The 23,735-nt window shown below is 44.3% G+C and overlaps 1 protein-coding gene across 1 annotated transcript in view; it reads right to left on the reverse strand.

The window, feature by feature from the left end:
* fer1l6 (fer-1 like family member 6) overlaps positions 1-23,735 on the reverse strand; it is a 325,837-nt gene that overhangs the window by 184,254 nt on the left and 117,848 nt on the right. The window contains exons 15-17 of the mRNA XM_073053009.1: positions 21,812-21,912; positions 12,796-12,880; positions 4,450-4,563 (exon numbers count right to left, since the gene is read on the reverse strand). Of these exons, the coding sequence (XP_072909110.1) occupies positions 4,450-4,563; positions 12,796-12,880; positions 21,812-21,912 (300 nt within the window). The remainder of the gene's footprint in view (positions 1-4,449; positions 4,564-12,795; positions 12,881-21,811; positions 21,913-23,735) is intronic.

The following is a 23,735-nucleotide window of genomic DNA, read 5'->3' on the forward strand; positions in this document are numbered from 1 at the left end:
ATATTCCATAGAACCATAGAACATTACAGCATAGAAGCAGGCCTTTTGGCCCTTCTTGGCTGTGCCAAACCATTTTTCTGCCTGGTCCAACTGACCTGCACCTGGGCGATATCCCTCCATACACCTCTCATCCATGTACCTCTCCAAGATTTTCTTAAATGTTAAAAGTGAGCCCACATTTACCACTTCATCTGGCAGCTCATTCCACACTCCCACCACTCTCTGTGTGAAGAAGCCCCCCCAATATTCCCTTTAAACTTTTCCCCCTTCACCCTTAACCTATGTCCTCTGGTTTTTTTCTCCCCTAGCCTCAGTGGAAAAAGCCTACTTGCATTCAATCTGTCTAGACCCATCATAATTTTATATACCTCTATCAAGTCTCCCCTCATTCTTCTATGCTCCAGGGAATAAAGTCCTAACCAATTCAACCTTTCTCTGTAACTCAGTTTCTCAAGTCCCGGCAACATCCTTGTAAATCTTCTCTGCACTCTTTCAACCTTATTAATATCCTTCCTGTAATTAGGTGACCAAAACTGCACACAATACTCCAAATTCAGCCTCACCAATGTCTTATACAACCTCACTAACTCTTATACTCAATACTTTGATTTATAAAGGCCAATGTACCAAAAGCTCTCTTTACAACCCTATCTACCTGTGACGCCACTTTTAGGGAATTTTGTATCTGTATTCCCAGATCCCTCTGTTCTACTGCACTCCTCAGTGTCCTACCATTTACCTTGTATGTTCTACCTTGGTTTGTCCTTCCAAAGTGCAATACCTCACACTCGTCTGCATTAAACTCCATCTGCCATTTTCAGCCCATTTTTCCAGCAGGTCCAAATCCCTCTGTGAGCTTTGAAAACCTTCCTCACTGTCCACTACACCTCCAATCTTTGTATTATCAGCAAATTTGCTGATCCAATTTACCACATTATCATCCAGATTATCCACATTATCATTGATATAGATGACAAATAACAATGGACCCAGCACTGATCCCTGTGGCACATCACTAGTCACAGGCCTCCACTCAGAGAAGCAATTCTCCACTACCACTCTCTGACTTCTCCCATTGAGCCAATGTCTAATCCAATTTACTACCTCACCATGTATACCTAGTGACTGAATCTTCCTAACTAACCTCCCATGCGGGACCTTGTCAAAGGCCTTACTGAAGTCCATGTAGACAACATCCACCGCCTTCCCTTCATCCACTTTCCTGGTAACCTCCTCAAAAAACTCTAATAGATTGGTTAACCATGACCTACCACGCACAAAGCCGTGTTGGCTCTCCCTAATAAGTCCCTGTCTATCCAAATACTTGTAGATCCTGTCTCTTAGTACTCCTTCCAATAATTTACCTACTACTGACGTCAAATTTACCGGCCTATAATTTCGTGGATTACTTATAGAGCCTTTTTTAAACAACGGAACAACATGAGCTATCCACCAATCCTCCGGCACCTCACCCGTAGATATCGACATTTTAAATATTTCTGCCAGGGCCCCTGCAATTTCAACACTAGTCTCCTTCAAGGTCTGAGGGAATACCCTGTCAGGTCCTGGGGATTTATCTATTCAGATTTGTCTCAAGACAGCAAGTACCTCCTCCTCTTTAATCTGAATAGGATCCATGACCTCACTACTTATTTGCCTTATTTCCATAGACTCCATGCTAGTTTCCTTAGTAAATACAGACACAAAAAAAAATTTAAGATCTCCCCCAATTCTTTCGGTTCCATACATAGCCAACCACTCCGATCTTCAAGAGGACCAATTTTATCCCTTACTATCCTTTTGCTGTTAATATACCTGTAGAAGCTCTCAGGATTATCCTTCACCTTCACTGCCAAAGCAACCTCATGTCTTCTTTTAGCCCTCCTGATTTCTTTCTTAAGTTTTTTTTGCACTTTTTGTACTCCTCAAGCACCTTATTTGCTCCCTGTTGCCTAGACATGTCATACATCTCTCTCTTCTTCTTTAACATAATTCCAATATCCCTAGAGAACCAAGGTTCCTTATTCTTATTCACTTTGCCTTTAATCCTGACAGGAACATACAAACTCTGTACTCTCAAAATTTCTCCTTTGAAGGCCTCCCATTTACCAATCACACCCTTGCCAGAGAACAACCTGTCCCAATCCACACTTTTTAGATCCTTTCTCATTTCTTCAAATTTTGCCTTTTTCCAGTTTAGAACCTCAACCCGAGGACCAGATCTATCTTTATCCACGATCAAGTTGAAACTAATGGTGTTATCATCACTGGAACCAAAGTGTTCCCCTACACACACTTCCGTCACCTGTCCTAACTCGTTTCCTAATTGAAAATCTAATATTGCATCCTCTCTAGTCGGTACCTCTATATATTGATTTAGAAAACTTTCCTGAACACATTTTACAAACTCTAACCTGTCTAGACCTTTAACAGTATGGGAGTCCCAATCAATATGTAGAAAATTAAAACCCCTATCACAACTTTGTTTCCTGCTGTTGTCTGCTATCTCTCTGTAATACAACCCCATTAATGTGGTCATACCTCTCCTGTTTCTCAGCTCCACCCATATGGCTTCAGTAGACAAGCCCTCTAATCTGTCCTGCCTGAGCACTGTTGTAACATTCTCCCTGACTAGCAAAGCCACACCCCCCCCCACCCTTCATCCCTCTGCCTCCATTACGTCTGAAACATCACAACCCTGGAACATTAAGCTGCCAGTCCTGCCCCTCCTGTAGCCAAATTTCAGTAATGGCTACAATGTCATAATTCCACGTGTCAATCCAGGCCCTCTGCTCGTCTGCCTTCCCCACAATACTCCTCACGTTGAAATAGACACACCTCAGTAGTTTATTACCACCAAACACAACCCTTCTATTTGTGACTTTACATGAACTTTCAACATCATTTATTTTCACCCCTGCTCCACAATCTACTCTGGCACTCTGGTTGCAATCCCCCTGAAATCTAGTTTAAACCCTCCCCAATAGCACTAACAAACCTCCCTGCAAGGATATTGGTCCCCCTGTAGTTCAGGTGTAACCCGTCTCTCTTGTACAGGTCCCAACTGCCCCAGAAGAGGTCCCAATGATCCTGAAATCTGAAACCCTGTCCCCTACACCAGTTCCTCAGCCACGTGTTCATCCTCCAGAGCATCCTACACTTACCCTCACTGGCACGTGGCACTGGTAGCAATCCTGAGATTACCACCCTCGAGGTCCTGCTTTTTAACTCCCTACCAAGCTCTCTATACTCACTCTTCAGAACCTCCTCACTCTTTCTTCCTACGTCATCGGTACCGATGTGTACCATGACATCTGGCTGCTCACCCTCCCACTTCAGAATGCTGTGCACGTGATCAGAGACATCCCTGACCCTGGCACCCGGGAGGCAACAAACCATTCGGCAGTCTCTGTCACGACACAGAATCTCCTGTCTGTACCTCTAACTATAGAGTCCCCTATCACTACTGCTCTCCTCTTCTTCCCCCCTCCCTTCTGCACTGCAGAACCAGACTCAGTGCCAGAGATCCGGCTTCCGCAGCTTGTCCCAGGTAAGTCATCCCCCCCACCCCCCCCCCCCCAACAGTATCCAAATCAGTATACTTGCTGTTGTTGAGGGGAACGGCCACAGGGGAGCCCTGCTCTGCCTGCCCTTTCCCCTTCCCTCACCTGACGGTAACCCAATTACCTGTGCGTTGCTCCTTTGGCGTAACTGCCTCCCTGTAGCTACTATCTATAAACTCCTCATTCTCCCGAATGATCCGGAGGTCATCCAGCTCCTGTTCCAGTTCCCTAACACAGTCTGTTAGGAGCTGCAGCTGGATACACTTCCTGCAGGTGTCGTTGTCAGGGACACCGGAGGTCTCCCTGTCTTCCCACATCCTGCAAGAGGAGCATTCCAACATCCTGCCTGGCATTCTCTCTACTCTAAACAAACAAAACAAAACTTATCGGAACTTACCCTTGCCCCTGCCTGTTCACGCCGAGGCCTGTTGAGCCAAAGCCGTCCCACTCTGCTCCCTCTCACTCCGCTGCTTGCTGGAAATGGTGGTCTTTCTTTTTAAACCTTTGGTGCTCTATGTCACGCGCCTGAGCAGTCTGGCCTCTTTCCCCCAAGCAGTGTAAAAAATAATGACTTCTGTCTGAGATTCCTTTACTCCCTCACTCTCAGCCTCTTGCTTCGAATTAACCTTTCACCTTTCACCCTTATCCTATAACCTCTAGCTGCAGTCTCACCCAATATCAGTGGTAAAAGCCTGCTTGCATTTACCCTCTCTATAACCCCTCGTAATTTTGTATACGTCTATCACATCTCCCCTCATTCTCCTACATTCCAGGGAATAAAGTCCTAACCTGTTCAATTTTTCCCTATAACTCAGGTCCATGTGTCCTTGTAAATTTTCTCTGTCTTCTTTCAATCTTTTTATCTCTATTCCTCATGATACTATACCTCATCTGCCAGGAATCGCAATCTTTGCATGTAGCTCTGGATCACATGTAGCTGCTCATTCAGGGATGTCTTCCTTTCCTGAAGAATTACCCTGGCTTCTTGGGACATTAGCTCCTACACCAGATGAAGAGACAGGTGATATTAGTAAAAAAAAGAAGGCAAATAATACTTTTAATTTTATTTTTTTATTTTTCCAATTACAACAGCCAGTTAATCACCAGCACCAACCTACGTGCCATCAGGAACATATACACAGAAAGGCCTAGCAATATCATGAAGGAACCCAGCCAGCCTGCTCATGGACGGTTTGTCTCACTCCCTTCAGGGAAAAGGCTACACCGCATCCACCAGACTCAAAAACAGTTTCCTCCCCCTCAGCCATCAATCAGGCTGATCAACACCTTCACCCCCTAATGCAGTGGTCCCTCACCTCCAGGCTGCAAGGCATGCAGGGTGTAGCGGTAGCCAGAGCGCAGCCAGCACATCTTTAAGAAAAAAGCCGAAATAAACAAGCTAATTAATTAGGTGCCACCCAGCACATAAATGTCGGCCCAGATCAGAGGCCATTGCCACAGATGGGTGATTGGTATGTTTGTGGCCTAAGGTAGAAGGAGATGAGTTATACAGCTCTCGTTACATGCACATGCAGTTCAACTCTTTGAGTGATTATGCAGAAAGTTTGAAGTTAATAACTCATCTCTTTCTTCCTTAGGCCACAAACTTACCAATCACCCCTGCTGTGGACACTTTCTGGAGGTACAAGGTCTGTATGCTCCACGACCGCTGGACTAAGTGTGTAAATGTAGGAGGGGGCTATGTTGAAAAATAAATGTGCTAGGTTTTCTAAAATTGACTCTTTCTGCCTTAGGCCACAAACTTATCAATCACCCCTCGTACATCTCAAACAGCAGAGGTCCCACCACAGATCCCCATGGATAATAGCAGACCTCCAACTTGAATAAGTTCCTTCAGCTTCTATCCTCTGTCTTCACTGCATAAGTCAGTTCTGAATATAAACAGCTGCCGACCCCATGCATCTTAACCTTCTGCACTAGTCTCCAGGAGACATTTTGTCAAAAGCCTAAAATCCATGTAAACAACATCCACTGCCCTACCCTCATTGAACTCTCTCATCACCTTGTCATAAAATTCAGCAGTTGCTAAGACACGACCTGCTCCACACAAAGTCATGTTAGCTCTCTGTTACACGGAGCGACTGGGGTCAAACCCAAGTGCTGGACACAGACACGGAGAGAGGGTTGAGAGGAGCTTGCACAGTCGTGAACGTGAAACAAATAACCAGGAGGAATCTTGACACGGAGCTCTGATATACAGTCTTGACACGGAGATGGGGTTTTCATGGAATAACTTGAAACTAGAGCTGAACTTAGAACTAATGGTTCTAAGCGGTCGGGAAACGAAGTTATCACACGGGAATAGACCAACGAACTGGCGACCCATGGTTGTGACGCCAGAGTTCTTACCCTGCAGTCTCTGATGGGAACCAGGTGTGTTGTAATTAAGTGAACTAGCAGCAATTGGGAATCTAATGACTGGAATTAAGACATAATCACGGAGATAGGAGCGAGATGGGGGACAGCCAGATGGGACTATGACACTCTCTTTAATTAGGCAATGCTTTTCTAAACGTTCATATATCCAATCCTGAAGAATTTTCTCCAACAATTTTCCTACAACTGACGTGAGACTCACAGATCTATAGGTCCTAGAATTTTCACTTGTTCCCTCCTTAAACAGAAATACGATATTAGTCACTCACTAGTCCTCCTAAAGCCTGTGGACACAAAGATACTGGTCAAAAGCCCAGCAATCCCGTCTGTTGTTTCCTTCAATAACCTGGAGTAAATCCCATCAGGCCCTGGGGACTTATCCACCTTAATACTCATTAGGAGGCCCAGCACCTCCTCCTCCTCGACCTCTAAATGCCCTAATGTATTTAGAGATAGATTGACAGATACTTTATTGATCCCAAAGGACAAGCCGGCTCCAGCGAACGGGCCCTTGCCAGTTCCGATGCAGTCCAGTCAGGGGTGCACTGGAGCTAGATCTCTAGTTCAGGAGCAAACCAAGGAGGTGCCCAATCAGTCTGGAACACCAGCAGCTAAGCCAAAGTTCTCCAGTTGCCAGAACCTGTCTAAGGGGAAGGCTCCAAAATGGAGACCCTCGGAGCCTAGACCCAGGAGCACAAAGACAGTTTGTCACACCTCGCTGCCAAAGTCTGAGGAGATGGACAAGGAACTGGACTGTGAGATGGCCTCTATTTTCACAAAAGATTCTCGTGGACCTATAGGGGAGACTCTGGGGTCTGCCCTATCAGCCCCGCTACTGACAGAGTCTCAGGAGTCGTCCTCAGAAGAATGTTCTGGGGTAATTGCAGCACCCAAGCCAGTAGAAATCCCTTTAGTACAGGAAAGACCTCAACTCTTCCACCACACTGACCCTATGAATATGCTATAGATCTACTGCCTAGTACTTGTCCTCTGCAGTGTCAATTATATGCGCTCTCAGGCCTGGACAGAAGCACTACGGAGGAGTATATCAAGGGGGCTTTAGTCCTGGGATTCGTACAGCCCTCCACTGCTCAGGCTGGTGCTGGCTTATTCTTCATACAGAAAAGGGTGGGGGTCTGCGGCCATGCATTGATTATAGAGGGCTGAATCTCACAATGGTGAAGAGTGTTGGGGTTAATTAGTATTGGGGTTAATTCGTGTCGGGGTTAATTCGTGTTGGGGTTAATTCGGGACCGCCATTACAGGTCAGGAGTGGCTCACGTAATGCACATCATGTTAGGAAGCTGGAATGCGAGCGAGGGGGAGCGAAACTGGGGACCCCGCTACACCGATACTATTAGTGTCACGCGATACAGTAAACAAAAGAAACAGGTAACTCGTGGGCATCTGGCTATGGGCCAATAGATGGACACGAGTGCCCGATATTACCTAATATGTAACGGGGTATTGTGGTGGGGGGAAAAAGGGATATAAATAAGAGCAGATTGTAAGGAGAGGCCAGAAAGCGCGCCTTCTCCAGCGATTTCCTTGACTCGCTGTACCAGTTACGATTCTGCCAATAAAGCCACGTTTCACTATAATCAGGTGTCGGTTGTCTCTCTTCCAAACGAACACAGGGCAGAATTTCAAGCCCAACATTTGGTGACCCCGACGTGGGGAGGGAGAGACAACACAGGCTGGCGGGTCCGACAGCAGACAACTTGCGGCCGCAAGCTCGACTAAGGTCAGGAAGTGCCTGTTATATCTAAGACTTCCACTAGATAGTCAAATCACTGAGTTAGATCTTGTCTGCTGACGGACCCTCACCAACCCCAAATTACCCTGGGAGAGATCATTCCCGGTGCAGAATCGTGACTGGTAAGTACTAACTCTTATCTGTTTTTAGGAAGATCCTCCGCCCGTGGAAAAGTCTTCTGAGTGAGGGTACCCGCCGCCCACGATGGGCATAAAAGTCTCAGGAGTGAGGAGGAGAAAAGTGTCGCGGTACACCGTAGTACACAGGGATACTGACGGCGCCTACCTTAGACTGGTTGTTAAGAGGAGAAATCTCCCACGCGAAGGTCAGGTTTTGAAAGGCGACCGTCCCATATTTGATCCTCTCTGTGTACTAGGGAGCCATGGAGCACTTCAATTTCGAGTTACCGAAACTCAGACATTTGTGTGTTGAGTAACAGAGTATATGAGAGTTTTTAGAAATATGGTAAAATTGATAACTGCGAGTTCAATAATCTAACAGTGAGCAGCCGCAGGGGTCGGACACCATCAAGGTAGGAGTGGAAGTGTTCCTCCGAGGTCCGGGGAAGCTCACCTGGAATGGAAAACGGTGGCATGGTCCATACCCTGTCACCGAGGTCTCCAACAGGGCATTAAAAGGTAAGAAGGGAGGGGAACAATAACTGGCATCATTTTCTACTGGCTAAATAAGACCTCTGGCAAGTGGGGAGCGTTTCTGGGACAGTCGGCTCTAGGACTGTCTATTTCAATTGCTATCTTTATTACGTGTGGTTGTTGTTGCGGGACTATAGATCGAGCCTTGACCGGAAAGGATGGAACTCCACCGGCGTACCAGGCACCCTTGTTCCCGGTGGAAGGGGAGGACACGGCCCTCCCGGAAAGCGGACGCGCTATGGGAGGACACGGACTGAAATGGACCATGGCAAGGGGGGGATTGTGAATTTGTTCTTGAATAAGTTTTCTGAAATGTTGCATGCTACTTGTAAAAATTGCGGATGTTTAGGGAACCCCTACCCATATTTTGTGACCCTAGGTCGGACAAATCAGGATAAGCAAATAGGGAGGACACGCCAAAGAGTGCCGGGGGACGCTCACCTCCCTGCCTGATCCCGGCAGCCGCGGAAAAGATTGTAAGGGATGTGGGGATGTGGCCTCTGGGAGGCCAAGGGAGGGAGTGTTGGGGTTAATTAGTATTGGGGTTAATTCGTGTCGGGGTTAATTCGTGTTGGGGTTAATTCGGGACCGCCATTACAGGTCAGGAGTGGCTCACGTAACGCACATCATGTTAGGAAGCTGGAATGCGAGCGAGGGGGAGCGAAACTGGGGACCCCGCTACACCGATACTATTAGTGTCACGCGATACAGTAAACAAAAGAAACAGGTAACTCGTGGGCATCTGGCTATGGGCCAATAGATGGACACGAGTGCCCGATATTACCTAATATGTAACGGGGTATTGTGGTGGGGGGAAAAAGGGATATAAATAAGAGCAGATTGTAAGGAGAGGCCAGAAAGCGCGCCTTCTCCAGCGATTTCCTTGACTCGCTGTACCAGTTACGATTCTGCCAATAAAGCCACGTTTTGCTATATTCCGGTGTTAGTTGTCTCTCTTCCAAACGAACACAGGGCAGAATTTCAAGCCCAACAAGAGTCATTACCCTTTTCCACTCATGAACACTGCCCTCAAGATTCTCCGAGGAGCAAGAGTATTCACAAAGCTAGACTTGCAGAGTGCATACAACCTGGTCCATATTAGGGAGGCGATGGGTGGAAGATGATATTTAGTATACCTACAGGCCACAATGAGCACCCGGTTACGCCCTTTGGCCTTGCGACTGCTCCAGCTGTTTTCCAATCCTTTATATGTGACATGCTCCAGGATACTCTCCATAAGTCTACTTGGATGATATGTTAATCTTTTCAGTCCATGGAGGAGCATGGTGCTCACATCAGAGACATTTTAAAGAGGATGCTAGACCATGTACTTTACGTCAAGTTGGAGAAGTCGGAGTTTCACGTGACTACAGTTTCATTTCTGGGCTTCTTCATCTCCAATGGCAACCTCAGGATGGACCCTACCAAGACCCAGGCAGTCAGTGACTGCCCACCACTATCCGGAAATTCCTGGGGTTTGCTAACTTCTACCAGGAGTTCATCAGGAAGGTCAGCTCAGTGGCAGCTCCACTGATGGTACTGACTACGAAATCCATGGGCCCTTTTGCTTTTACAGAGCTTAAGCAGCGGTTCATAATGGCTCCCATCTTGGTTTCTCCTAACCCAGACCGTCCCTTCATCATGAAAGTAGATGTTTCAGACATCGAAGTGGGTGCCGTCTTGTTCCAATGGCCATTTTCTGATGGTAAATTGCACCCATGTGCATTTTTCTCCAGATGGCTATCCCCTGCAGAGGTAAACCATAGCATCAGGAACCTGGAGCTCCTTGCAGTTCAGTTAGCTTTGGAAAAATGGTGGCACTGGCCCGAGGGGGCCAAGATTGTCTGGACAGACCACAAGATCCTGGCTTGTATTCAGGAAACCAAGTGGCTGAATTCCAGGCAAGCCATGTGGTCTTTGTTCTTTAACCACTTTAATTTTATCCTGACCAGGGTCAAAGAACCAAAAGCCAGAAGCCTTGTCCTGTCAGTTCGATGAACCTGAACGAGAAAAGCAGCCTACCACCATTTTGCCAGAAGCCAAGGTGATGGTGCCATTTTGTTGGGGGATCAACACACTTGCTTGCAAGCCCCAGACACAAGGGCAGGTTCCTCAGAGTGGCCCCCCAGCTCGGCTGTTCATTCTGGTCTCAGGTTCTTCAAGGGGATATACATAGAGAGTGACACCTCACCAGGGATTGCCAAGATCCACAAGTTCATCAAGAGAAGATATTGGTAGCCTGGAATGCTGAGGGAGATCTGACAATACGTGGTGACATGCGAGGTGTGCGCCCAGAACATGAACTCCGCACCCTCCGCCTGTTCTGGAAGGACCATTATCTCACATCTCTATGGACTTTGTCATGGGTCTTCCTCCATCCAAGTGGAAGACCGTTATCATGGTAATTGTTGATTGTTTTGTGAAGGCCTGCAAATTCATCGCGTTCGACGGACTTCCATTTGCAGCAGAGAGGGCCGAGATTATCCTGCTGCAGATCTTCAAGAACCATGGTTTTCCAGTGGATGTTGTGTTGGATCATGGTCTGCAATTTGCATCACGTTTCTGGTGGGCATTTTGCAAACTGATTGGGCAAAAGCAAGTCTTTCCTATGGGCTTCACCTGCAGTACAATAGCCAGACAAAGTGGGCAAACCAAGATCTGGAATATATCCAGAGATGCCTGGCCTCTGAAGGGAACGTGTGGAATGACCATTTAGTGTGGGCAGAGGTCGCCCACAGCATTTTACAGCATTCGGCACATTGGATGTCTCCTTTTGAATGCCAACTTGGGTATTCCCTGCCACTCTCCCCTGAGCAGGAAGCTGAGGCGGGGGTTCCTGTAGCTGAAGATGTCGTCCAACGCAAGAGGGCGAGATGGACAAGGGCAAGAGAGATTTTGTTAGCTTCTATCCAGAAGAATGAAACAAAGGCTAACCACAAGAGAAAACCAGTTTTGCAGCCTGGGCAACAGGTCTGGCTATCAACACAGGATTTGTCTCTGCGAGTGGAGTCCAGGAAGTTGTCAACCAAGTTTATTGGACCCTTCAGGACTCTCCGGAAAGTAAACCCAGTGGCCTACACCTTGCAACTCCCCAAGACCCTCAAAATCAATCCCACTTTGCAAGTCTCCAAGTTAAAGCCTGTGAACACCAACCCATTAGCCTGAACACCATCAGCCTCACTGACACCCACTTTTGTTGATGGGAAGCAGCCTTTCACTATGAAAAGAATTTTGGACTCACATACCATTCAAGGTGTTCAGCAATATCTCATGGACTGGGAAGGATTTGAACCAGAGGAGAGGCACTGGGTGCCTGAAAGAGACATCTTGGATCTGGCTCTCATCGATGACTACAATCATCATCTCTCCAAGCAGCCAGGGCTGTCAGGAGTTGGCCATAGGGGAGGGGGTCCTGTTATGACATGCACCCATCCGCACCATCTTCCGAGGTTTAGATGTTCTAACTCCCCGGAGTATGGATAGCAGCCGTAGCTCCTTTAAACGTTCAAAACAGCCTGGCTAATTTGGGTGCCAAGGATTGAGCATTTAAGGAGAACCTGAACTGAAGTTCAGTGCTGAATTGTAAGCCCACTTGTGATTTCATCTTGTGTTGGCCAGGCTCATCAGGCCCAGTGCATCCCTCCTCTCATTGAACTGTCTACATATGGATTTAAAAACCCTCTCGAATACACATAACAAATTCTTCCCCATCTAAACCCCTTACATTATGAAGGTCCCAGTTTATATTAGTGAACAACCCTATTATTTTTATACATTTCTCTAATCTGATTACATACCTGTTACAGTGAGGTAGTGTTTGTGGGTTGGTTCACTGACTGCTCTGAAATCTGATGACAGAGGGGAAGAAGCTGTTCCTAAAACATTGACTGTGTCTTCAGGCTCTCTACATGTTCTCTGATGGCAGTGAAGAGGAGAGGACGTGTTCTGGGGTATTCTTTGTTCTAATTTAATTTCCTGGAGGGCTTGCAGTCACCAGGAAATCACGGTATGCAATGCTATAATTTGAACATCAGTGAGCTTGTATGAAATTCTTTCCTCCATCATCAAATGCTTTAACTGAAGTACATTAACAATTAAAAGTAGGGTGTGGCTCTTTTGTCAAGTGTGGAGCTTCAAGTGTTAGTTTAGTGATAATGTGATACAAAGCCAGAATCAAAGAGAAAGGAAATCTATGTACATAACTATGCTGTGTCCAGTTAAAATTCTGTAATATCATGAAGTTCAGGTTCCTTAAAATACTGGCAGGGGTTCTCTTCAGAGCGCTTCCCATCGCATCCTCGGTGGAAGTGCAATGGGAGCTTCATTAAAACATCTAAATACATTTTCCAAACTTCCTATGGCAGAGCAGGAGCAGCCATTAGGAAATTCCCAGATTTCACTCCAGCTCATTCCACCAATATCCTACCAGTTCTAGGCTGCACATGGTGAGTCGTTTCTTATCCAGCAGCGTCTGATGAATTCCATCTGTCTGTCCGAAGGCAGTGAAATGGCTAAGGCACAAGGAAACATCTTAGTAGTTAGGTTTAACAATATGAGATTATTTTAATATCACATGCACATTTATTACCAGCTTTAGGTTATGAGTTATTATTTCCATTCAGAAAACCGAAATCTGAGTGACTAACAAGAAATTAATTAATTAAATATTAACTCTTGTCCATTTTCCATCATGCATATACACGTGTAGCTGTGGAGTCACAATGCACTGCCATGGAAGTCAGATAACAGAAAATAGGCAGCAAATTAAACAGTTAAATGTTCTCTTTGGGGTTATATCAGATAAAAAGTCATCAGTGTTCCATTGGTACTGTCTGAGCTGCTGAGTATTTCCAACATTTTCTGCTTCTTTTTAAGATCAGTCATTATTTAATACACTTCAGAAGGATAAAAACTGACAGCAAATAGAACAAATAACTTTATAGCACAGTACCGGCCCTTCATTCCATAATGTCGTGCCAATCTTATAACCTACTCCAAGATCAATCTAGCCTTTCCCTCCCACATAGCCCTCCATTTTACCATCATGCATGTGTCTCTCAGAGTTTCTTAAATACCCCGAATGTATTTGCCTCTACCAATACTTCCTGATAGGGTGCTCCAAGCACCCACCACTCACAGTGTCAAAAACTATTACCTGACATCCCCCCCTATAAAGTCTCTGGCTAATGACTCAATCTATACCTCTTATCTTGCACACCTCTAGAAAGTCACCTCTTACCCTCCTTTGCTCCAAAGAGAAAAGCCCTCAACCACAGTCAGAAGTTCGGTAACTTCTGTCTGCTCATCATCATTGCTAACAGGAGCCCTCGCAGCAGTCAGGTTGTGAGAAACTGTGATCAGATTACTGCCTGTGGGTCAGCTCAGAGTCTGCGTACCGAGAGAGAATCAGTGTTACTGCATCTGGTGTATAAACTATCCAGGATTACAATTTGCAAGAAGAATGAGAAGAAAGGCATGCAGATTGAGAAAGGAGAAGAGAGACATGGTTAATAATCCCTCCCGTGCCTTTATCAGATTGAGAAGGACAGGCAGATGATAAAGCAAAATTGCAGTCAGTGGAATTAGTTGCAGTGTAAAATGGGGACAAAATCGAAAAGGGTGATGAATACAGGACTGTAGGTGAATACAGGACTGAATGCATTCAGTAAACAGAATAAAATAAATTAGCTTGTAGTGTAGCTAGAAATTGGCAGGTATGACATTGTGGGCATCACCAAGTTGTGGCTGAAAGAAGATTATAGTTGTGAGCTTAACATTCAAGGGTACACCTTTATTGAAAGGCAGACAGAGGGGTGACATGACTCTCTTGATTAAAAAAATGAAACCAAATCTTTAGAAAGACATGACATAGGATTCTAAGAACTGCAAAGGTGAAAAGACCCTGATGGGAGTTATACACTGGCCTCCAAACAGTAGCTGGCATGTGGCTACAAATGACAATGGGAGATAAAGGCATGCAATAAGGGCAAAGTTACAATGGTCATGGGGGATTTCAGATTACAGGTAGATTGGGAAAATCAGTTTGGTGCTAGATCTTAAGAGAGAGAGTTCACATTGCAATTTGAGCTGGAGAAGCAAAAGTCAGATGTATCAGTATTACACTGGAGTAAAGGGAATTACAGAGCCATGAGGGGGTTGATTAGAATGGGACACTAGCAGGGATGATGGCAGAGCAGCAATGGCTGGAGTTTCTGGGTGCGATTCAGAAGGCTCAGGATAGATACATCCCAAAGAAGAAGATGAAATCTAAGACAGAATGATGCAACCATGCCCTTGAATGTAAAATTCCACAAGAAGTAGAGATACAACCCAGTCCATCATGGGGAATGTCCTCCCCACCATTGAGTACATTCACATGGAGTTCTGTAGCAGCATCAGGGAGCCTCGGCACCCAGGCCATGCTCTCCTTTCACTGCTGCCATAACGAAGAAGGTGCAGGAGCCTCCAATTCAGGAGCAGTTATTCCCTCCCCCCCAACTATCAGGCCCTTGAATAAGAGGGAATACCTTCATTTGCCCCATCACTGAACTGTTCCTAGAACCTATAGACTCACTCTCAAGGACTCCTCATCTCATGAATTCCAATGTTATTGTTTACTTATTTATTATTATTATGTTTCTCTTTTGTATTGTGCAGTTTGTTGTCCTTTGGACAATGGTTGTTTGTCTATCTTGTAGGGTGTGATCTTTCATTGATTCTGTTGTGTTTCTTAGATTTACTGTGAAAGACCACAAGAAAATGAATCTCAGGGCTGTGTTGTTTATGGTGACATATATATATTTGATATTAAATTTACTTTGAACTTCGAATTTCTCCAACTTTCGGCAGCAGACTGTTTAACGAGAGTGATTGTGATACATGCTGTCAGTTTCTACTGAAGGATAATGAACAGAGGAGTTCAATCCAGTCAATATCCCTTTTACCGTGAGCACGTTGGTATTCCACATTCCAAGGATATACAGTTAGGGTTAGTTGTGGGCATGCTATGTTAGTGCCAGAAGTGTTGCACAACTCTCACAGATCTGACATTTCACTGTATGTTTCAATTATACCTATGACAAATAAAGGTAATCTTCATCTTTATTTACAATTCCCATTTGTGGGGACTATCGTCTGAGGGTTTGCTGAATGTTGTGTAATTGCTGTTAAGAATTGATTAAGCTGGTTGTGTGTTTAAGCCTGTTAAATTAGTGTCGGGAAAAGTGATTATAGACACTGTAGGGATTGTTGTCTTCTATTGGTTTTTAAAAGCTTCCAAATCCTCTAACTTCCCACTACTTTTTCCTTTATTATGTGCCCTGTCTTTGGCTTTTATGTTGGCTTTGACTTCTCTTGTTATCCATGCTTGTGTCATGTTTTCTTTAGACCATAAAACCATAAGACATAGTTGCAGAATTTGACCATTTGGCCCATTGAGTCTGTTCCACATTCAATCATGGTTGATCCTCTTTTCCCCTCCTCAGCCCCACTCCCCAGCCTTCTCCCCAGAAGCTTTGATGCCATGTCCAATCAAGAATCTATCAAGCTCTGTGGGCAGAATTTGTGGGCAGAACTGAAAAAGCGTGTGCGAGCAAGGAGGCCTACAAACCGGACTCAGTTACACCAGTTCTGTCTGGAGGAATGGAACAAAATTCCAGCAACTTATTGAGAGAAGCTTGTGGAAGGCTACCCAAAACGTTTGACCCAAGCTAAACAATTTAAAGGCAATGCTACCAAATACTAACAAAGTGTGTGTAAACTTCTCACCCACTGGGAATGTGATGAAAGAAATAAAAGCCAAAATAAATCATTCTCTCTACTATTATTCTGACAGTTCACATTCTTAAAATAAAGTAGTGATCCTAATTGATCTAAGACAGGGAATGTTTTCTAGGATTAAATGTCAGGAATTGTGGAAAACTGAGTTTAAATGTATTTGGCTAAGGTGTATGTAAACTTCAGACTTCAACTGTATATAAAATGGTATAAGTAGTACAAGCAGAGAACAAAAATAGTGAGGTAATTTATAGTTCAGAAATCTGATGGCAGAGGGGAAAAAGTTTTTCTAAAACATTGAGTGTCTAACAAAGTAGCTGCTGAGTGTGTACTTCTGGACATCATCTCACTTCTAATTTTCATAAATTACACCTTTTTGTAGTTAATTGTGGTACAAAACAAAGCAACTGGACATTCTTGGCAGATTAGACATCACCTATGGAAAGTGGAGGAGTAGAGGAGAATTCACAAAGTTCAGACGAGGCTGTCCTGAGGTTAGAGGACAATGAGGGATGGGGCTTGATTGCTGTTATTGTTTTGTCGATGAGTATGTTTTGTTTTGTTGTGTTTTGTGTTGTTCTACTGATCATTGTAGAAATGCTATGTTGGTGCTAGAATGTGTGGCAGCTCATGAAGGCTGCTCCCAGCGTGTTTGGGTGTGTTGGATGTTAACGCAAGTGACCCATTCACTGTACGTTTGATATACTTGTGATAAATAAATCTGAATCGGAGTTAATGCTTCAGACCAATATCCTTTCAATACCAGAAGTCAGTTTTTCTCTCTCTACAGATGTGTCTGCCCAGTAGAATAATTCCAGCATTTTCTTTTTCTGTTCACATTTCCAACATATACAGTATCTTATTTTTAGGTTCTAGACTGACATCTACATCATTTATCATTATATTGTAATTTGTCCTCTACTGTGCCTATTGTCTTGTTTATTAATTATTGTACTGCCCTACACTGTTTTGTGCACTTTATGTAGTCCTGTGCAGGTCTGTAGTCTAGTGTAGTTTTTATGTTGTTTTTATGTAGTCTAGTGTAGCCTTCTGCTGTCTCACATAGTCTAGTGTAGTTTTGTGTTGTTTCATGTAGCACCAAGGTCCCGGAGGAATGTTGTTTTGTTTTTACTGTGTACTGTACCAGCAGTTTATGGTCGAACTGACAATAAACTTGACTTAACTTGACTTGATTGTACCCAAAAGCACAAAACCTTAAGTTCCACACCACTAGGTTCAGGAACAGTTACTACCCCTCAAGTATCAGGCTACTGAACCAATGGGATAACATTACTCACCTCAACATTGAACTGATCCCACAAACTATGGACTCACTTTCAAGGACTCTACAACTCACGACCAGTAATATTTATTTATGTGTACGGTTTGTCTTTTTTTGCACATTGGCTGTTTGTCAGTCTTCATGTGTACTTTTTCATTGATTCTATTATATTTATTTGATCTACTGTGAATGCCTAGAACAAAATGAGTAACTGGATGTTATGAACATAGTTTGAAATTAAATTTGCTTTAAAATTGGAACCTTGTACCTTGTGCCTCAGGACGGGTCCATTCATTTCATTTCACAGGTACTAAAAGCCCCTAAGCACTCAATTCCATTGCTCTAACTTTTATCAATACTCACATTCGTGACAATTCTACAAACAGTGCTTGGGTCTTCCTGAACTTACAGAGATTAAAAGAGATTATTTTATTTGCCACGTGTATGTCAAAACATACAGTGAAATGCGTCATTTTGCACGAAATCAAGTCAGGGAGATTGTGGTGGGCAGCTGGTAAGTGTTGCCACTCATTAACCCTGACCCATGTGACTTTGGACTGTGGGAGGAAGCCAGAGCACCCGGAGGAAACCCACACAGCCACGGGGAGAATGTACAAGCTCCTTACAGACAGTGGTGGCAATCAAACCCCATCTTGCAGCCGGTGCTGTAAAGTGTTATGCTGCTACCAGCTCTTGCTATTTTATATGCCTAATTTTAATTTAACATTATACTTGAAAACTTTTTCCTGATGGGGAGATTTTGTCTCCATCTCATGAAATCCCTCAATCTTCTTCTTGTTAAGCCCATCATCACTGCCAAAAGCAGCTCACCGGAGTCCTGTGCCCTGGGCCGATGGAAGGTTGACCAGCCCTGTGCCTTCCACTTTCCCCTCATGACCTCGTATATCTTCCAGGCAAAGATCATTGCTCTCCCAGGGATGAGGTCTTTGAAGCTCTGTTAGTGTTTCTGTAGCTCTGAGTTTTAACGTGATGAGGTTGCTTGCCCCATGTCCAACCCCCCTCCTTTCACACCTGGGCTTGGGACTGTCCATGGTGGAGTCCATCCCTCTTCCTAATTGAGATAAATCTCTGCCGTGTGGCATGATATTTAAATGTCTGCCATTGTTCATTTACTGATCAGTCTCTTATCTTACTTTCTTATTCCACTGATTTTACAGTGGTTCTAAAAAACATTGTATTACTATGTCACCTTGCAGTCCACCTCAAACTATCCATGAGTTTTCACATTTTATATCTGTTTTTAGGGCAGATCCATATTCGGCAGTATTGGCAGGCATAGTTACGCATATTGTGGCAAGCATTTGGTCCATGTTGACAGATGAGAAAATCTCATTTATCTCCACGGAGATTTTTATTGCAACAAGCACAATAACAGACTGGGTGCAATGACCCAGGGGAAGAACCACTCAGTCTCATACAGACGGGGGAGGTGATTATTACACACCCCAGCTAATGTCAGGGTGACACACCAACACACAAGTGAACAACTGTATAAACCGAGCTAAAATGTAATAATAAGTGAACTTGAACATCTCACCGTAATCCCACGAATGCATTTTATAACCAGAACAGTAAATAGCGCTGTCCTCCAGGAATGCTGGGCCAAGCTGTTCACCACAGCCCCAGAGTGCCGATATGAACTCTCATAGATCTCCTTGCTGTGTCACATTGGTTGATGGCACCCACAAAATATTTGGCAAACCATTGAACTTCTCAAGCAGAGCATCAATCACTTCTTTCACTTAACTTTGTGAGCCATAAATTTATACTTGAATTTATACTTATAATTTTATAATTTATAAAATTATACCTAATAAAGTGGCCAGTATGTCATTTTCTGCTGTTAAAACCCATCCAATTCAAGGTTCGACACATTGAGATGCTTTTCTGCACACCATTGTTGTAAAACATGGATTTTTAAAGTTACCGTTGCCTTCCTGTCAGCTTGAACCCGTCTGACTGTTCTCCTCTGACTTCTTTCATCAATAAGGCTTTTTCACCCTCAGAACTGGCACTCACTGATGTTTTTTTTGTTTATCACACCATTCTCTGTGAAGTCTAGAGACAACTGTGCATGAAAATCCATCCATCACTTCTGTTGGCAGCTCCTTCCACACTCTCACCACCCACTGAGTGAAGAAGTTCCCCCTCATGTTCCCCTTTCACCTTTAACCCATGACCTCTAGTTCTAGTCTCATCCAGCTTCAGTGGAAAACACATGCTTGCATTTGTCTATACTCCTCAAAATTTTGTATAATTCTATTAAATCTCCATTCATTCTCCTACACTCCAGGTGAAAAGGTCCTAACGTATTCAACCTTTAATAGAAACATAGAAAACCTACAGCACAATACTGTGTCGAACATGTACTTACTTTAGAAATTACCTAGGGTTACCCATAGCCCTCTATTTTTCTAAGCTCCATGTACCTATCCAGAAGAATCTTAAAAGACTGCCTCCAGATCTCTATAATTACCTAGTTTTTTGAAGCTTTCTTAAGCTTTTCTTTTCTTCTTGACTAGATTTTCAACAGCCCTTGTGTAGCACGGTTCCTGTATCCTACCATCCTTTCCCTGTCTCATTGAAAGGTACCTATGCAAAACACCACTCAGATATCCCCTGAATATCTGCCACATTTCTGTCGTACATTTCCCTGAGAACATCTGCTCCCGATTTACACTTCCAAGTCCCTGCCTGATAGCTTCATATTTCCCCTTACTCCAATTAAAACCTTTTCTAACTAGTCTGTTCCTATCTCTCTCCAATGCTATTGGTAAAGGAGATAGAATTATGATCACTATCTCCAAAATGCTCTCCCACTGAGAGACCTGACACCTGACCAGGTTCATTTCCCAATACCAAATCAACTACAGTCTCTCCTCTTGTAGGCTAACACGAGGAAATCTGCAGATGCTGGAAATTCAAACAACACACACAAAATGCTGGTGGTAGAGAAAGCAGGATCTCCCAGTGGCCACACATTTAATTCCATGTCCCATTCCCATTCTGATATGTCTATCCATGGCCTCCTCTACTGTCAAGATGAAGCCACACTCAGTTTGGAGGAACAACACCTTATATACTGGCTGGGTAGCCTCCAACCTGATGGCATGAACATTGACTTCTCTAACTTCCGTTAATGCCCCTCCTCCCCTTCTTACCCCATCCCTGACATAATTAGTGGTTTGTTTTTTTCTCTCTCTCTCTGCCCATCACTCTGCCTATTCTCTATCTCCCTCTGGTGCTCCCCCCTCCCCCTTTCTTTCTCCTGAGGCCTCCCGTCCCATGATCCTTTCCCTTCTCCAGCTCTGTATCACTTTCACCAATCACCTTTCCAGCTCTTAGCTTCATCCCACCCCCTCCGGTCTTCTCCTATCATTTTGCATTTCCCCCTCCCCCCACTACTTTCAAATCTCTTACTATCTTTCCTTTTAGTTAGTCCTGGCGAAGGGTCTCGGCCCGAAACATCAAAAGTGCTTCTCCTTATAGATGCTGCCTGGCCTGCCGTGTTCCACCAGCATTTTGTGTGTGTTGTCTCTTGTAGGCTTATTGTGTTAGGAAGCCTTCCTGAACGAACCTAAAAAACTCCACCCCACCTAAACCCCTTGCTCCAGGGAGATGCTAATCAATATTTGGGAAATTAAAATCCCCCACCACGGCAACTGTATTATTATTACACCTTTCAAGATGTGGCCATCTAGGAAGCTGGGAGTCTCCCGGACTTCCCACGTCTAAAACCCAGTACAGAACACCAGCCTCACAGACATACTTTTTGTTTCTATTCCTCATAGGCAACTTACCTCGCCTCGATCCTTTATCGCTAAAGCCCTACCACTCTGCCTCAGATCACTCCGTGGATGACCAATCCACTCCCTTTTATGCCTGAGCCTTCTCTTCTTTCTAACTCATGATTGGTGCTCCAGGTACAGCCACTAATAGGCCACGTGCAATGGACAAATGTTCTCGAAGCTCCCTTTTTAAATAACTACCGCCAACCTGCGAGATATCCCTTGGTAAAGCTCTGTTGACACCACTGATAGGCCACATACAACTTTCCTTATAACTCAGGACCTCAAGATCCAGTATGAGTTTTTAGAGTCCATTATACTGTTGATTTAAACTCTATTTGCCACAATGATTTCAATAAAAATAACAAATAAATTAATAGCAATAAAAGAAAGCTGTGCTGTGTACTTTTACCGATTTACAATCACCATTTGAGGAAGATAAAAATTTCTCAGATGAATGCAGGATACATAAAGAAGTATAGAATAGAATAAAATAAAGAGGGCAAGGTGGAGAAGCACTTTGCATTCATATATAATTACACTTTGGAATGCTTAACATATCATGATTATTTTACCTGCATCTGACTATAAATTCATTCAAGACTTCTTTGGTCTTCTTTTCCACCCGAGAGTCAGAAATCTTTATGCAATCTTTGATTTCTTCTAACCTTTCTTCCTAAAGCATAAGATTGAGACAATGAGTAAAGTTGTCTCGGCTCCTCCAACCGTTCTGTAGTGTTAGATCCATTACACAGCGTCACGGTGCATTCCTGGGTACTTGATCTTGCATGACCGTACGCAATTCAAATGAGGACCTCATTAGATAGTACATACAGCGTATTAACATGCGATATGAATCAAGAGGTCCTTCTGCACTTTCTCCATGGATTATTAAGAGTCAACAAAGATCAGTAGTGAATGCATAAATATGTTAGGGTGTTTAGAGCTCAAGGAGGAAGAAGAATTGGGTGTCATAAAATCTATTAAAGTGGATCAGTCCCCAGGGCCTGATGGGATTTACCTCAGATTACTGAGGGAGGCAAGAGACAAGATTGCTGATGCCTTCGCCAGTATTTTTAGAAACATAGAAAACCTACAGCACAATACAGGCCCTTCGGCCCACAATGCTGTGCTGAACATGTACTTATTTTAGAAATTACCTCAGGTTACCCATAGCCCTGTAAGCTCCAGGTACCTATCCAGGAGCCTCTTAAAAGACCCTGTTGTATCCACCTCCACCACTGTTGCTGACAGACCATTTCACGCATTCACCACTCTCTATCCCAACATCTCCTCTGTACCACTTCTAAGCACTTTAAAACTGTGCCCTCTCGTGCTAGCCATTTCAGCCCTGGGAAAAACTCTGACTATCCACACGATCAATGCCTCTCATCATCTTGTACACCTCTATCAGGTCACCTCTCATCCTCCTTCACTCCAAGGAGAAAAGGCCGAGTTCACTCAACCTATTCTCATAAGGCATGCTCCCCAATCCAGGCAACATCCTTGTAAATCTCCTCTGCACCCTTTCTATGGCTTCCACATCATTCCTGTAGTGAGGTAACCAGAAATGAGCACAGTACTCCAAGTGGGGTCTGACTAGGGTCCTGTATAGCTGCAACATTACCTCTCGGCTCTTAAACTCAATCCCACTGTTGATGAAGGCCAATGCATCGTTCGCCTTCTTAACCACAGAGTCAACCTGCGCAGCAGCTTTGAGTGTCCTATGGACTCAGACCCCAAGATCCCTCTGATCCTCCACACTGTTAAGTATCTTACCATTAAAAATGATGGCTATGTTCTGCCATCATATTTGTCCTACCAAAATGAACCACCTCACACTTACCTGGGTTGAACTCCATTTGCCACTTCTCAGCCCAGTTTCCCATTCTATCAATGTCCCATTATAATCTCTGACAGCCCTCCACTCTATCCACAACATCCTCAACCTTTGTGTCATCAGCAAATTTATTAACCTATCCCTCCACTTCCTCATCCAAGTCATTTATAAAAACCACAAAGAAACAGGGTCCCAGAACAGATCCCTGAGGCACACCACTGGTGACCGACCTCCATGCAGAATATGACCCGTCTACAACCACTCTTTGCCTTCTGTGGGCAAGCCAGTTCTGGATCCACAAAGCAATTTCCCCTTGGATCTCATGCCTCCTTACTTTCTCGATAAGCCTTACATGGGATACCTTATCAAATGCCTTGCTGAAATCCATATACACTGCATCTACTGCTCTTCCTTCATCGATGTGTTCAGTCACATCCTCAAAAAATTCAATTAGACTCGTAAGGCACAACCTGCCTTTGAGAAAGCCATGCCGATTATTTTGAATCATATTATGCCTCTCCAAATGTTCATAAATCCTGCCTCTCAAGATCTTCTCCATCAACTTACCAGCCACTGAGGTAAGACTCACTGGTCTATAATTAACTGGGCTATCTCTACTCCCTTTCTTCAATAAGGGAACAACATCTGCAACCCTCCAA

Source organism: Hemitrygon akajei, chromosome 1 (assembly GCF_048418815.1).
Source record: "Hemitrygon akajei chromosome 1, sHemAka1.3, whole genome shotgun sequence".
Taxonomy (NCBI): domain Eukaryota; kingdom Metazoa; phylum Chordata; class Chondrichthyes; order Myliobatiformes; family Dasyatidae; genus Hemitrygon; species Hemitrygon akajei.